This window comes from Rhinolophus hipposideros, assembly GCF_964194185.1.
Source record: "Rhinolophus hipposideros genome assembly, chromosome: 23".
NCBI classification, from domain to species: domain Eukaryota; kingdom Metazoa; phylum Chordata; class Mammalia; order Chiroptera; family Rhinolophidae; genus Rhinolophus; species Rhinolophus hipposideros.
The window spans coordinates 39,922,617-39,934,982 of record NC_138069.1 but is presented as its reverse complement, the minus strand read 5'-3'; the positions used below and the strand labels follow the sequence as shown (position 1 = coordinate 39,934,982).

Here is a 12,366-nt window from a genome sequence, read left to right as displayed (position 1 = left end):
AATAGGAAATGTTGGGGTGGAGAGCATCCCAGATCTCTTTCTATTCTGCCTCTTCCCAGGAGCCAAGTATATCGCAGAATTTATTTACACCCCCTGCACTGCACATTTGGGGAAATAACAATAGCAGACAATTGCCAGAGTTGTGGGCTGGAGATGAGCTAATAGGCAAAAGGCTGAAGGAAAAAGAGGATAGTGATGGCAGCCCTGGGATTCCAACGGTGAATTGTGGCAAATAAATAAATGAAGATATAAAGCCTTACCTAGCGTATAATGCCAGCTAGCTCTCAGGATGCAGTGAAACTTAGGTTAAACATTGCAAGATTTGGATTTAGTAAACCTGTGTTCAAATCCTCCTTTTCTGCCTCTAACTATGTGATCAGGGCAACAAACTCTATGCCTCCATTTCCACATTTGTAAAATAGCAGTGATAATAGTACCTGCTTTTTCGGTTGTTGTGAAGCAGTGTGTGTAAAGTGCTTAGCAGCGTGCCTAGCATATTCCAATTATACTCATTACTAGTTTGCTGCTGCTGCTTCTCCTTTTCCTTCTTCTTATTATTGACAGTCACCTGGGATAAAATCCACCCACGTAAGAAAGAATTCAGGAAGACAATTTGCCATTATTTTCCAATTTTCCAGAAAAAGTATGCATTGCTATTAAAATCAGAAGGTGACAAAGAAGCCCACGCATTTCCGAAGAGAAGACTGACTAGTTCACCGTTTCCCAAATTCCCTGGATGATACTGTCCAAGGAGGCCGCTGGAGTGCACGTTAAAAGCAGATTCCTAATCCCCCACCCAGAAAAACTACATTAGCATCTCTAAGGGATAAAACTGACATGTGGGCCAGATAGCTTATATAATAAGTGGTCGATACTGTCCATCTAAAACTTGAATCAGCCCCGCGGATTATTCTTATAATCAGTCCCTGCTGGGACGTGCTAACTTGGAGACAGGTTCCCAGTGATGGAGAGGATGGCCAGCCCAGGTAGCAGAAACCACGCGGGCCGAGGCCCGCCGCACACTGGCGACGAACGGGCCCGAGGCCTGCCGGGAGTTGTAGTTTCCGCGGCCAGCCCTCTGCCTTATAAGAAAGCCGGAGAGGACTGCCGAAAACCTCCCGCCCCACAATGCAAAGGCCGGTGGTGACGTCATCGGCAGAGCGCCCGGGATGGAGCGGGCCGTTTCTGCCGCCTCTTCCACTGTCAGCGCGGCTGCCTCAGAGCCGGCCTCCTCCCCCTCCTCCCCTCCCGCCGCCGCCGCCGCCGCCTCTTTCTCCGTCCCCTGCGCCACCTCCACACGACCCGGGCCCTCTGTCCCTGAGGAGAAGCCGCATTAGGTCTCCTTCGCGGGCCCGGGGCGCGAGCATGGCGGACGGCGGCGGCGGCGGCGGGGGTGCGGGCGCGGTGGGCGGCGGCGGAGCCGGCCAGGGCTCGGCGGGGGCGGGCACGGGCGCGCCGGGGGCGGGCGGGGGCGGAGGCCCCAACAACCCGGCCTCACTGCCTCCCGGCGACCCCCAGCTCATCGCTCTCATCGTGGAGCAGCTCAAGAGCCGGGGCCTGTTCGACAGCTTCCGCCGGGACTGCCTGGCCGACGTGGACACCAAGGTACCGCGGCCGCCCGTGCGCCGTCCCGGAGCGGGCGGAGCCTAACACGACCGACAGGTGCAGAAGCCCCGCCGGAGGTGGCCCGCGGGGGCGGCCCGGCCGCTCGTCTGCACGCGGGGCCTCGGCACCGGCGTTGGCGCCGCCCCATCCTCCCCGCGACGGGCTTCCCGGCGGCCCGGACCCGGACCGCAGGGCTCGGCGCGCGGGAGGCGGGGAAGGCCCGGGGGTGGGGGGCGCGGAGCTGCGGGCGTCGGGGCGCGGGCGTCGTCCTCTGTCCCCCCCCCACACCCCACCCCGGGCGCGGAGCGCGGGCTCGCGGCTGCAGTGCAGGAGGGGGCCCTGCAGTCCGGCACCCGCCTTGCGCGCCGCGTCTGACCGACCGGGGTGGGGGCCCTTGTTAGACCCCGAGGCCGTCCGCGGCCGGGCCCCCGCGGAACGCGGCCTAACGGGCCCCGGCGGCCACGCCGCTGTGTGCGCGGCGGGGTCTCGCGCGCGGCGTCGGCCACACACACACAGCAGTGCCTGCCGCCTTCACGCCCAGCGCTTCTCCGAGGCAGCGACGGGGCCGGTCCCGGGGACCGGGGAGTCCTCACGGCGCCGACCTCGCACGGGGCCTGGGAGCCGAGCGGGCCTGCAGGACGGGGAACGCGGCCCGTGCGCTTCCTGCGCGCTTACCGGCCCGGCTCTGCCCGGCGGCGCGGACGGGGCGGGAAGTCGGCCCTTCCCGGCGCTCACAGCTTGTAGCCCGGGGCGGGGACGTGGCCCGTGCGGCCGGGCGCTGGCGCGGGCGGGGGGCAGTGCTGGTCTCTCCTGCACGAGGAGACACCGCGTGGACGTGCTGTGCTCGAAACGAGGTGCTGAGGTTTCTTCTGTAGGGAGGGGTGTCTCGGACGGACGGCGGCCCCGCGCTTCCCGGGGGCCCTCCCCGGGGCCCGAGTGCACTCCACTCCCATCACGAGTTCTCCGCCCCTGTGTCCTGCGTCCCGTGACGCTTCGTGCGGCTTATTCAGGGCACTATGCTCGTTGTTACCATTCCTTAGTTACTATCTGGGGAGTTGGAGCCTCCCCCGCCGAACACCTTGTTAGATGCTCCTCCTGGTCGTTCCCAGGTTGTTTCCATTCTTGGACATAAAAGTGTGTTTTCACTGAGTTCTTCGCTGCGTTGGCCCCATGCGGGTCAGTGTGGCCCCTGGATCCGCGGCACCACCGGACACCCGGCGGGAAACACCTAATCTGAGGCCCCACCCAGACGCTGAAGTCTCCACGGCAAAGTGGACTGTAGTGGACTTTGCAGTGCGTCCAAACTACATATAAACCGATGGGCGAGTGGAGAGAGGGCTAGTAATGCAGCAAAATGTTAACGGGAGGCACAGAAGGTCCTTTCACTTCATGAATTGAGGGAATTAGTCTGTACTGGTAGGATCTGTTCAGGTTTGGTGGTGAAACCCCCAAAGGACTACAAAAAGGATTTGTAGTCCTTTTTCAGTAAACTGTCCTCAAAGCGAATGAGTTGTTTTTCACAGCAGAAGGTATAGTGTCTGGATGCCGGGTTACAAGGGACAAATCTAATTCTAGCTCCCATAAGCAAAGGGGAGGGTCTGTGGCCTGGAATCCCAGGAAGGATGGAAGGGACAAACTGCACTGGACCAGGCCTGCCCACCAGTGCTGCCCTCCGTCTCTGTTCTTTATACCTGCTTCAGTGTCGTGCAGAGCACTCATCCCCTTGGTGACTGTCTCTTGATTACATCTTACAGCTTCTTCCTCTAGAAAGGGACTCTCAGCTCCAGTTTGAAAAATCCCAGGGGTGGATCAGCTACATGGTGACAGAAGGAGAACTGACTTTGGGTGGTAAACACACAATGCAATATGCCGATGATGCATTATAGAATTGTACACTGAAACCTATATAATTTTACTAACCAATGTCACCCCAATAAATTTAATAATAAAAAAATATATATCCCAGGGAATGTCTGCACTGTCTTAGCACGGGTCGGCACCCACACCCCTGCCACCAGGAGAACATGACACCCACTGCCCTACCCATGAAGAAGGGATAGTGATTACCAGGAAAAAGGAGTCGCTAGGCAGCTGGTACCCAGGTGTCTGTGAAATTGACGTCTCACTCTTCTCCCTGCCTTCCTCTTTCCGGGTTTAGTGCAGAGTCTTGATGCCTGTGAGTCACTGTTCTTGGCCTTTTGGAAGAGCCCACTCATGGAGTTGAGGCCCATTGATTCTTTTGTCGATTTCATTTATCTGACTTAGCAAACTTGGGCCACAGTAACACTGCAGCATAAGCCAAATCTCAGTGGCTTATAACAAGCGCTGTTCTCATGCTGATAGGGCTGCAGGTCAGCTGATCTCTGGTCTTCAGCTGGTGGCTCAGCTGTAGGCTGAAGGTTGCATGGGCTTGGGTCCAAGCTGTGGGTCGGGGTTAGGTCACTTGCACATGCAGTCATCCTAGGTCCCAGGCTGAAGGGGCAGGGGCTGGCTCCCCAGGACGTGCCCTCGTAGAGGTCATCAGAGCACAAGAGCCACGCCAGACAGTACAGCCACATTCACTAACATTCCGTGGACCAGAGCACATCACTTATTCAACTCGGCATCACTGGGGTAGAGAAGCATTCTCTGCTGGCAGGGGTGGGGTGGGGAGGGAGGTGCCAAACAGCAGTGTGCACCATTAACCTCGTTTGGGGAGAGCAGCTGAGAGCACCAGAAGCTTCTGGAGCCTTAGAACACGCATTCCTGGTGTTTACCGAGTTCCCACTAAATTTGTTTGCCTGACCCCAGTTGGGTCTAGAACCACTGAGACATTTGAGACCAGTAAGTGTTCCCAGCTCCTTTGTGGGCTTCAGTTTTCCTTCCCCTGAGCCTTTCCCAGTGTTCCACAGGCCTTGGCTTTTGTCCACATTCTTGCATCATACTGAGATTTGAATGGGCCCTCCTGAACCCTTGTTTGTTTCTGGGAAACCCTGCAAGGTAAGCAGGGCAGTAATCTTAGTTTTCCAGGTAGAAACAGCAGACTGAGATGCTGGGGGGCTTGTTGAAAGTCGGAGAGCTAGTAAGCAAGGGAGCCGGTCTGGACCCCCATTCCTTTGATTCGGAAACAGCCTGTGTCTGACCTTGGCTTGGCCATATGGGCAAGGTTACTTTTTATGAGCCTAAATTTCTTATCTCTAAAAGGAGGGCAGGATTTGAGAGCTAACACGACCTCTCATAGTTCCTTGAAAAGTAACTGGGGTAATAACAAAGCATCTGGCATTGTGCCCACCCACCGTAAACGGGGCACTGGTGTTAGCCATGACTCGTGGTCGGCCGTGCTGCGTGAGCTTCAGTCGTGACGAAGTGGTCTGAGGACTTGAAAATCTGCATGTCTATGAAAAGCAGTGTTCTGAATGACTGATTACCACTTTGGTGCATGTAACTTCTGACCTTGCCCCTTCTTTTTAATATTTTAGCCAGCTTACCAAAACCTGAGGCAGAAAGTGGATAATTTTGTGTCAACACATCTGGACAAGCAGGAATGGAATCCTACGATGAACAAAAACCAATTGCGAAATGGTCTGAGGCAGAGTGTGGTCCAGTAAGTAAGCGGAACTGAGAGCGAAAAGGCAGTTGTCACCAGGGCGACTGGTGAGCAGGCTGGTGCGAGTCTGTTTGGTCAGGGCGGACAGTGCTGCGTAGCTGAGGGCACATGCGAAAGCAGCACACTGCTCCTCTGGTAAGATGAGGGTCACGGCAGCAAAGGGCCCGCCGCAGCCCTGGCTGCTGTCTCCAGCCTGGGTCGGCTGCCTGTGCACATCTCTGCAGGCGCCGCGAAAGAGCTTCCACGTGGCGAGGCGTGGTCTCTGCTCTCTGACGTTTGCGGTGTAGTCTGAACATCCGTGGCAGTTTTATACCCAGCTAGCAATGTTTAGGTCTTAGGCATGAGGAGCTGGGTCTTTATTCTCACGGGTGAAGGCTTAGTTTTAGCACCTCTGTAAAACTTCCTGCCTTTTGGTTGGATCTAGAATGTATTTAACCTGAAATAATGAATTTGGGCTTAATGTTGGGACATTTCTCTGTGATGCTGGCTAACATTTTGAATCCGAGGCAAATTCCAATGCAGTTTTAAAGGGCAGATTTTCTACTTAAGCCTGGAGTGCTCTCGCCTGCTGAGACCCTGGGGCCCCTAGCGCAGGCTCGCTGGCCCAGCCATCCAGGCCCAGAAGCCATCCAGCTCCGCGGTGTGGAGGCTTCGCGGGAATCCGCTGTACTGTTGAACCTAATTGTGACCACCAGTCTTTTAACCACAGGACATCTGCTCATTTCCCTGGGTTCTAGGCGCCCGATAAGAGTTCATATTTCCCTCCAACGCCTTTACAATGTCCAGGAAAGTGACCTGTGCTTTCTTCATTCTTTGTTTTCCCTGATCAGCCTTTTACATCCCGGGAAGCCCCTGTGACTGACTCGGGAAACCAGTGTTGTAGCTGGAAGCCATGGCTCGTGCCTAAGGAAGGGTGGCTTTGCTTCCTGACTGACCACGGCCTGATGCCGACCTCTGTGTGTCACATGCTCATCTCGGAGGGCGTAACGTGTGCTGTGGGTCTCCCCGAAAGTGCCCCTGTACTCTGTGGCGCTGTGTTTCCATTGAGGCTTCCTGTCGTTGCACTGGCAGTCGCCCCTGAATGCAGGGAGCACTTCGGTCACCGTCCAGCCGGAACACCTCCGGGCCTGTTTCTCGTCTCACTGGGTGCTGTGTGCATTCACCTGTTTCCTTTGCTGTACCTGCCACCACCCGCCCACTTATTGCAGGGCCTATTTTTACCCAAGCAAATGCTTGAATGGCCCAAGAACTCTCAAGTCTAAAAGAAAATGAGTAAAACCTACCCGTGTGCTTGTGATGGTATCTGAATAGTTTCATCCTTCAAGAAGAGCAGTTCCGACTTTTCAAATGTAATGTGTTTCCCGTCACTGTACTCGTCCTCACTACCCTTCCCAAGTGTTTGACTGCAGACACGGCCTAATTTTTGCTCTACTTCAAATAAGATTTGGGGAGTATTTTAGCCATTCAGGAGCTTAGAACCAATGTGTTTCTTGTCTGTGTACCTGTTTGCTTCCAAGTCACCTAGTATGTGTTAGATGTCAGTCACACTGAAGGCCCCGTGGCTTGCTGGTGACGGAAGCTCTCCCCTGCCCTGACAGGTTGGACTTGGACAAGGGGACTCGTGGCCAGGTGGCTGTGGCAGGTCACTTCTGCTCTGGCTAATCAGAGAATGTTGTGGAAAGAAGTGCAGTCAAGTTTGAGGTTCGCTGGCTTTGACAGTGAGAGTAAGGTTTTCAGCTCAACCTGTCATCACGTTCTTTCCTACCATGTTGTCACTCGTTCTTTGTCTTTGGGACAGGCCACTTAGTTTCGCTTGGTTTCTTTGTACAAGGTTGAGGTGGTAGTGGGTGAGATTACGAGTTAGGAATAATAGGCAGTTGCTGCTTGTGGATTGCCTCCTGAAGTAAAAATATAACAGCTTGAACCCTCTGTATGTGATAAGTGGATCTTCCTTTGAAAGAACTCTCTAGAGCGGCTGTAGCTTTGACCAGGTGAATCCTTACTGGGCTCGCACAGAACACTTGTTGGGGACTAAAGAGTCTCAAAGGAACTAAATAACAGAATGATCTCTTTGTCTCCACAAGGTCGGGGATGTTGGAAGCAGGAGTGGACAGAATAATTTCTCAGGTGGTGGACCCCAAACTAAACCACATCTTCAGACCCCAGATAGAACGAGCAATTCATGAGTTCCTGGCGGCCCAGAAAAAAGCAGCGGTGCCAGCACCCCCTGCAGAGCCAGAAGGCCAAGACCCTCCAGCCCCGTCCCAGGACGCTTCCTAAGGTCTGGTGTCCCGTCTTTTGTCCAGGAGCATTCATCTCTGACTTATAGATAAATGAAATGCATAGAAAAGGGGTAAGCCATTATTGGGGATAGTCCTATTTCTTGTCTATTCAGAAAAATATTCGCGCAGATGGACTTTACCTACTGTTTAAGAGTCGTATTTTACTACAAACTAATTAGTAGCATTTTCCTATGTCAGTGAGTGTGAGTTTCTGTTCCAGCAAAGCACAAATGTGTAAGCTATGAATAGATGCTTCATTAGAAACCAGCTAAGATGGTTGGTGGGCACAAGGGAAATTCAAATGAAAGTCTTGTTTTTCTGAAACCGCTTAGATGAGTCTCGCCCCTAGACAGGAGTTAAACGTGGAATTTGCAGTTTGGATATAAAATCACACAGTGCATTCTAAAGCGGCAGCGTCCTAAATGGGACTCAAAGTCTGCTCTAAGCCCTGCTGGGTCTCCTAAGCCCACCTGGGTCTCCAAGGTTTTGAGTTGACCACTGTCAGTTCCCGTGGGTCTCCTGTTATACGTGCTCCCTTATTTTACATTTGGAATTTAATTTTAAAAATCAGCCGTAGATGCACAAAACAATGGCTTTTGCAGGGTTTGGGAGACATTAGTAACTATAAGCAGTGATCAGCAAGTGTGCAGTGGACTCCCATCTGTCCAGTGTTAGTGGCCACTGGGATTGTCTTAGCCGCTCGTTCCCCTTTGGTGTCCTGTTTGCACGATTCTTCAAGGTGTCGGTTGTTTTTGATGAGCATCAGCGAGTGGACAAAGCAAGCACATCGGGCTGGCGTGGGCTCTCACTCCAGACAGGGGTTTGTCCTTTCACGCCTGTGTGGGAGGAGACCTCGGTGCCGTTGTGGAGGATAAAACATCCATTTCAAGTCTGTCGGGTTTAACTGTAAATTCCTTTAGCATCATAAAACTAAGTAGATGTAGCCTCTCACCAATAAGCATTTTGATCCGATTCTCTTCCTTTTAGAATATGCCTGACATCTTTTGGAAGCTCCACTGAATCAGCGGTGAAGAAATGGATTCGGTTCATAATAGTACAACTTCAGAATGAAGACAGGCCACGGTCGTCACTGATTGCAGCCTTGACTTTGGGGCAGGGTCCAGCTTGAACAGGGAGCAAGTTTGACCTGTGTGCCCCTGCACTGCACTGCCACCTGGCTAGCCTGTCTGAAGGGATGACAGCCAGCAGACACTACAGAGATCTGAAGAAACACTACATCAACCTGGTGTTCTCCAGAAACAAACCTTAATACTTGAACTTAGAGGTGCATGTGGATTTTGGGGTTTGTGCTGGGGAATAAAAAAAGCTACAGTAAAGGAACAGAACCAGTCTCAAAGGTACAATTTCTAAGAATGACAGTAAAGGTTAGCTGAGAGCGAGTTTTGACAGTGCTCATTTGATACCGTTTCTCAGTTACAAACTAGAATGCACAAGCCACTAGCAGCAAATAGCTTTAAGGTGTTGTGATGGTGTACGTGAATCTTGTAGGGGACCCAGGATGCATGAGGAGGCTCAGACATTAGATACAAGGAAACATTTGCAGGCTCTCTGTTTAGGGCTTCTTCCTATCCTGCAGGGATAGGCAGTCTTGGGTGTTTATTTTATTCCCACGTTTGTGTTTTTTAGAAAAGTGAATGATTAATAAATAGCTTAAGTTTTATAATAAAATCGTTTGAAACTCTTACTCTGAAGCTTCAACTGAATAATAGACGCCGGGGTATGAAAGCAAAGCTTTTTCCTCTGCCTACATACCACTCCTGTGCACAACACATGACTTCATGGTGGTGAAGGGCGGGAGCCTTTGCCCTGAAGCCACTAGGCGAGGCTAGAAGTGGGCGGGCAGCTCCTCTCCTCTCTGGACCACTGCTGAAGCGGGTCTTTAGTTCAGGTCGGTACATTATATTGGTGTTACTCAGACTTGAATGTGTGGGAGGATCGCCTGGGGATCCTGGGAAAACACATGTTCTGACGGAAGATGTGGGGTGAGACCTAAGTGTACGTAACAAGTTCCAGGCTCCGGTGATGCCGCTGGTCCTCCTAACACTTTGTACCCCAAGCCTCGGGTAATGTCAGTCCCTTTAAGAGTCCTTGGTTCTTAGTTGAGACTACTACTGGATATTGTTAATCTTATAAATTGTAACCTATAGGAAGTCCTCACTTAACATCGTTGATAGGTTCTTAGAAACTGCGACGACTTTAAGTGAAACAACATAACGAAACCCATTTTACCATCGGCTAATAATTGGTATAAACAAGACTTAAGTTCCCATGGCATATTTCTGGTCACAAAAACATCACCACTACTAAAGACCCAAAACACTTCTAATATTAGTGAAATAAATGTGAGCCATACATACACTTAAGAAAGATGAATAAAACCAAGATCATTATTTTCCAACCTGCTTATTCCAATTCAGGGTCCAAGGTGGCTAGAGCCTGTCCTGGCAGCTCAGGGTGCAAAAGCAGGACCCGCCCTGGACAGAATGCCCTTCCGTGGCAGGGTCACTCAGACACACCCACACACTCCAACTGGGACAGTTCAGACACGAGTGAACCTCACGTGCACGTCTTTGGGATGTGGGAGGGACCCAGAGAAAATCCACGTGGATGTGGGGCGAACGTGCCATTCCACACAGTGGTCCTAGCCAGGAACTGGATTTCTTTTTCTTTTTTTTGCTTATCAACATGACGATAAAATGACATTCTTCGAGGACCTCTATTTGGTTGGTTCCCTGTTAAACTACTAACACCTTTACCAGCAATACCCGTATATCAGGACTGCACTGCCACATGCATTTCAAAACCAGCTGGTCCCTTGTTTAGGGCAGGTGACTTAAGTGTGTTCCGCTTCCCACCTCCTGGTGGGCGCAGTTCCATTTCCAGCTAAAACCGGCTACAGTCCTTTCCAGTTTCGGATTCAACAACCAGAGGCGAAGGGGCTCTCTAGTCCCCTGCACTCAACTAACAGACATGAGTGACCGGTCTTACCAGTCTGTACTTTGCAAAGAACTTTCTCAGACTAACTGGTGTACCCCCTTCAAGACTAAGGCCCTTCACAGGGAAGCCCCCTTCCAATGAGGTGTGTACTCCAGCGGGGAGCTCTGCACAGCCGCTGTCTGACCGCGCCCCCCGCCACCCCCACAATCCAACACGGACCTCAGTGCAGCAAAAGAGCAGCCCAGAGAAGCCATACTTTCTGCCCCCAAATGCCCAGTTGACTACATTTGGTGTATTTTTTTGGCAGTCAAGACAAACAGTACTAGGGGGGGCTGAGAGCCAACAGCCAGCCTCTAGCCCCTCCTTGGGAACTGGTCACCTGCTGAGTCAGTGGAGCCCTCGTGCTTCAGGTATGAGTTAGGCATGCACAGCCTAGAAGAGCCACGTGTGTTCTCAGCTAAAGAACAATGGCTCCCTGAGCAAGACGAGACCACTGGAAACACTTTGCCCCCACACACCCAAACATGCTTGCTGTATTCATTCCTAAACAGGAAACCAGTCACGGACCTCAAGGCTTCTCTCCCTAAAGCTGGAAAACCCACTGCCATTTGCAAAGGCCCAGTGAGGCACAGCAGCCACCTCTGAAAGACAACAAATAGTAGCAACCTTTACAAACCACCAAGGCCTTAGAGTCCTCAGGATACTAAGAGCCCCTGCTCATTTCTGAAGTCCACTTCTTCTGCCTGGAGCCACGTCTGCAGGAGACCATTGCCTCTGGCATTCTCCCGATAACCAGCCGAAAAACGCTTGACGGGCAGTGTCAGCCACCTTCCCCACCCAGTCAGGACTGTCTTACCTTTCTCTTGCTCTGTAGAGAAGTTTGTGGAGCCGCCATCAGATTTTCAGGCTTATTTCATCCTGTTTCTGACTTTTAGCCTTAGTTTCTGTGTACTCATCAGAGTGCAGGGTTCCCAGTCATTCTGTGTCACTAGCACTAGGAACTGAATAAATACCACCAACCAGCAAAGCAGCGCTTCTGAAAGCATGACCCTCAGCCAGCAGCATCACGGAACTTGCTAGAAATGCAGCCCCCGCCCCAGATCTGCTGATTCAGAGACTTGGGGAGGGGCCGACGGGCCCTCCAGGTGGTCCTGATGCACACTGAAAATCCTTCTCCCAACGCCATCATACAGTGGTAATGATGGCCTCATTATACTTAGTGGATAACAATGTGTCTCTTCTAACAGTTCCTGAGGGGCAATGCTGTCACTTAGCATCATCACCGTCATTATCATTATTATTCTCCCATCAGTCCCTTGCAAGGACTGTGCTGATGGACATTCTGACATAGAAATGTCTGCACGTAACACACCTAAGCTTCCAAAGCTATGAGCAGTCTTCTGAAGGCACGTGTCCTGCGCAGCTCAGAGCACCACCAGGAACTCTGCAGAAGGGCTTCCACTGGCTGTTAAATTAAAGCCTGTGGGGAGCCAGCAAAGCCAGGGTTGACTTTAAACATTGTGCCTGGATCAGCCTGGCAGGGGGCCGGGCCCTGCCTCCCTTGGCTGCCCTGAGGATGCCTGGGGATGGGGTGTGAAGCAGACAGGAGCGCTGGCACAGCCGAGCTTTCGCTGGCACTGTGCATGGCACCCGTCTATCACCTTACCGGTGGAGGAGCCAGGCGGTCCATTCTACGGCCTCGTCACCGGGGTGGGCTTGGCTCCAAGGCCACACGTCCTCTCACATGGATCACATGAACTGAGACCTCACCAGTCTGACAGCAATCTCCAAACAGCCACTTGGCCCTCCTTCCTGAAGCAGTGCTTGCATGACACGGCGAGGCCCCACCAGGTGGCAGACATTTTCTTTTCTTTCTTTTTTTTTTAAATAAACCTTTATCGGGGAGCCTCACTGGACGCGATGGGAGGGAGGGCT

The 12,366-nt window shown here is 52.4% G+C and overlaps 1 protein-coding gene across 2 annotated transcripts; it reads left to right on the top strand.

Annotated features, from left to right (window-relative positions):
• Positions 1-1,365: 1,365 nt before the first annotated feature.
• On the top strand, positions 1,366-9,178 carry BOD1 (biorientation of chromosomes in cell division 1; the record flags this gene model as incomplete). 2 transcript variants are annotated; one of them, XR_013992349.1, is made up of 4 exons in its annotated part: positions 1,366-1,605; positions 5,064-5,188; positions 7,276-7,544; positions 8,461-9,178. XR_013992349.1 is itself a non-coding variant. In XM_081034988.1 (4 exons), the coding sequence occupies 3 exons, from the start codon at positions 1,366-1,368 to the stop codon at positions 7,469-7,471; spliced, it is 561 nt and encodes a 186-aa protein (XP_080891114.1). In that variant the 3' UTR covers position 7,472; positions 8,461-9,178. The 2 variants fall into 2 exon arrangements, 1 of the variants encoding a protein (XP_080891114.1); XM_081034988.1 differs by having other exon boundaries at positions 7,276-7,472.
• Positions 9,179-12,366: the final 3,188 nt, after the last annotated feature.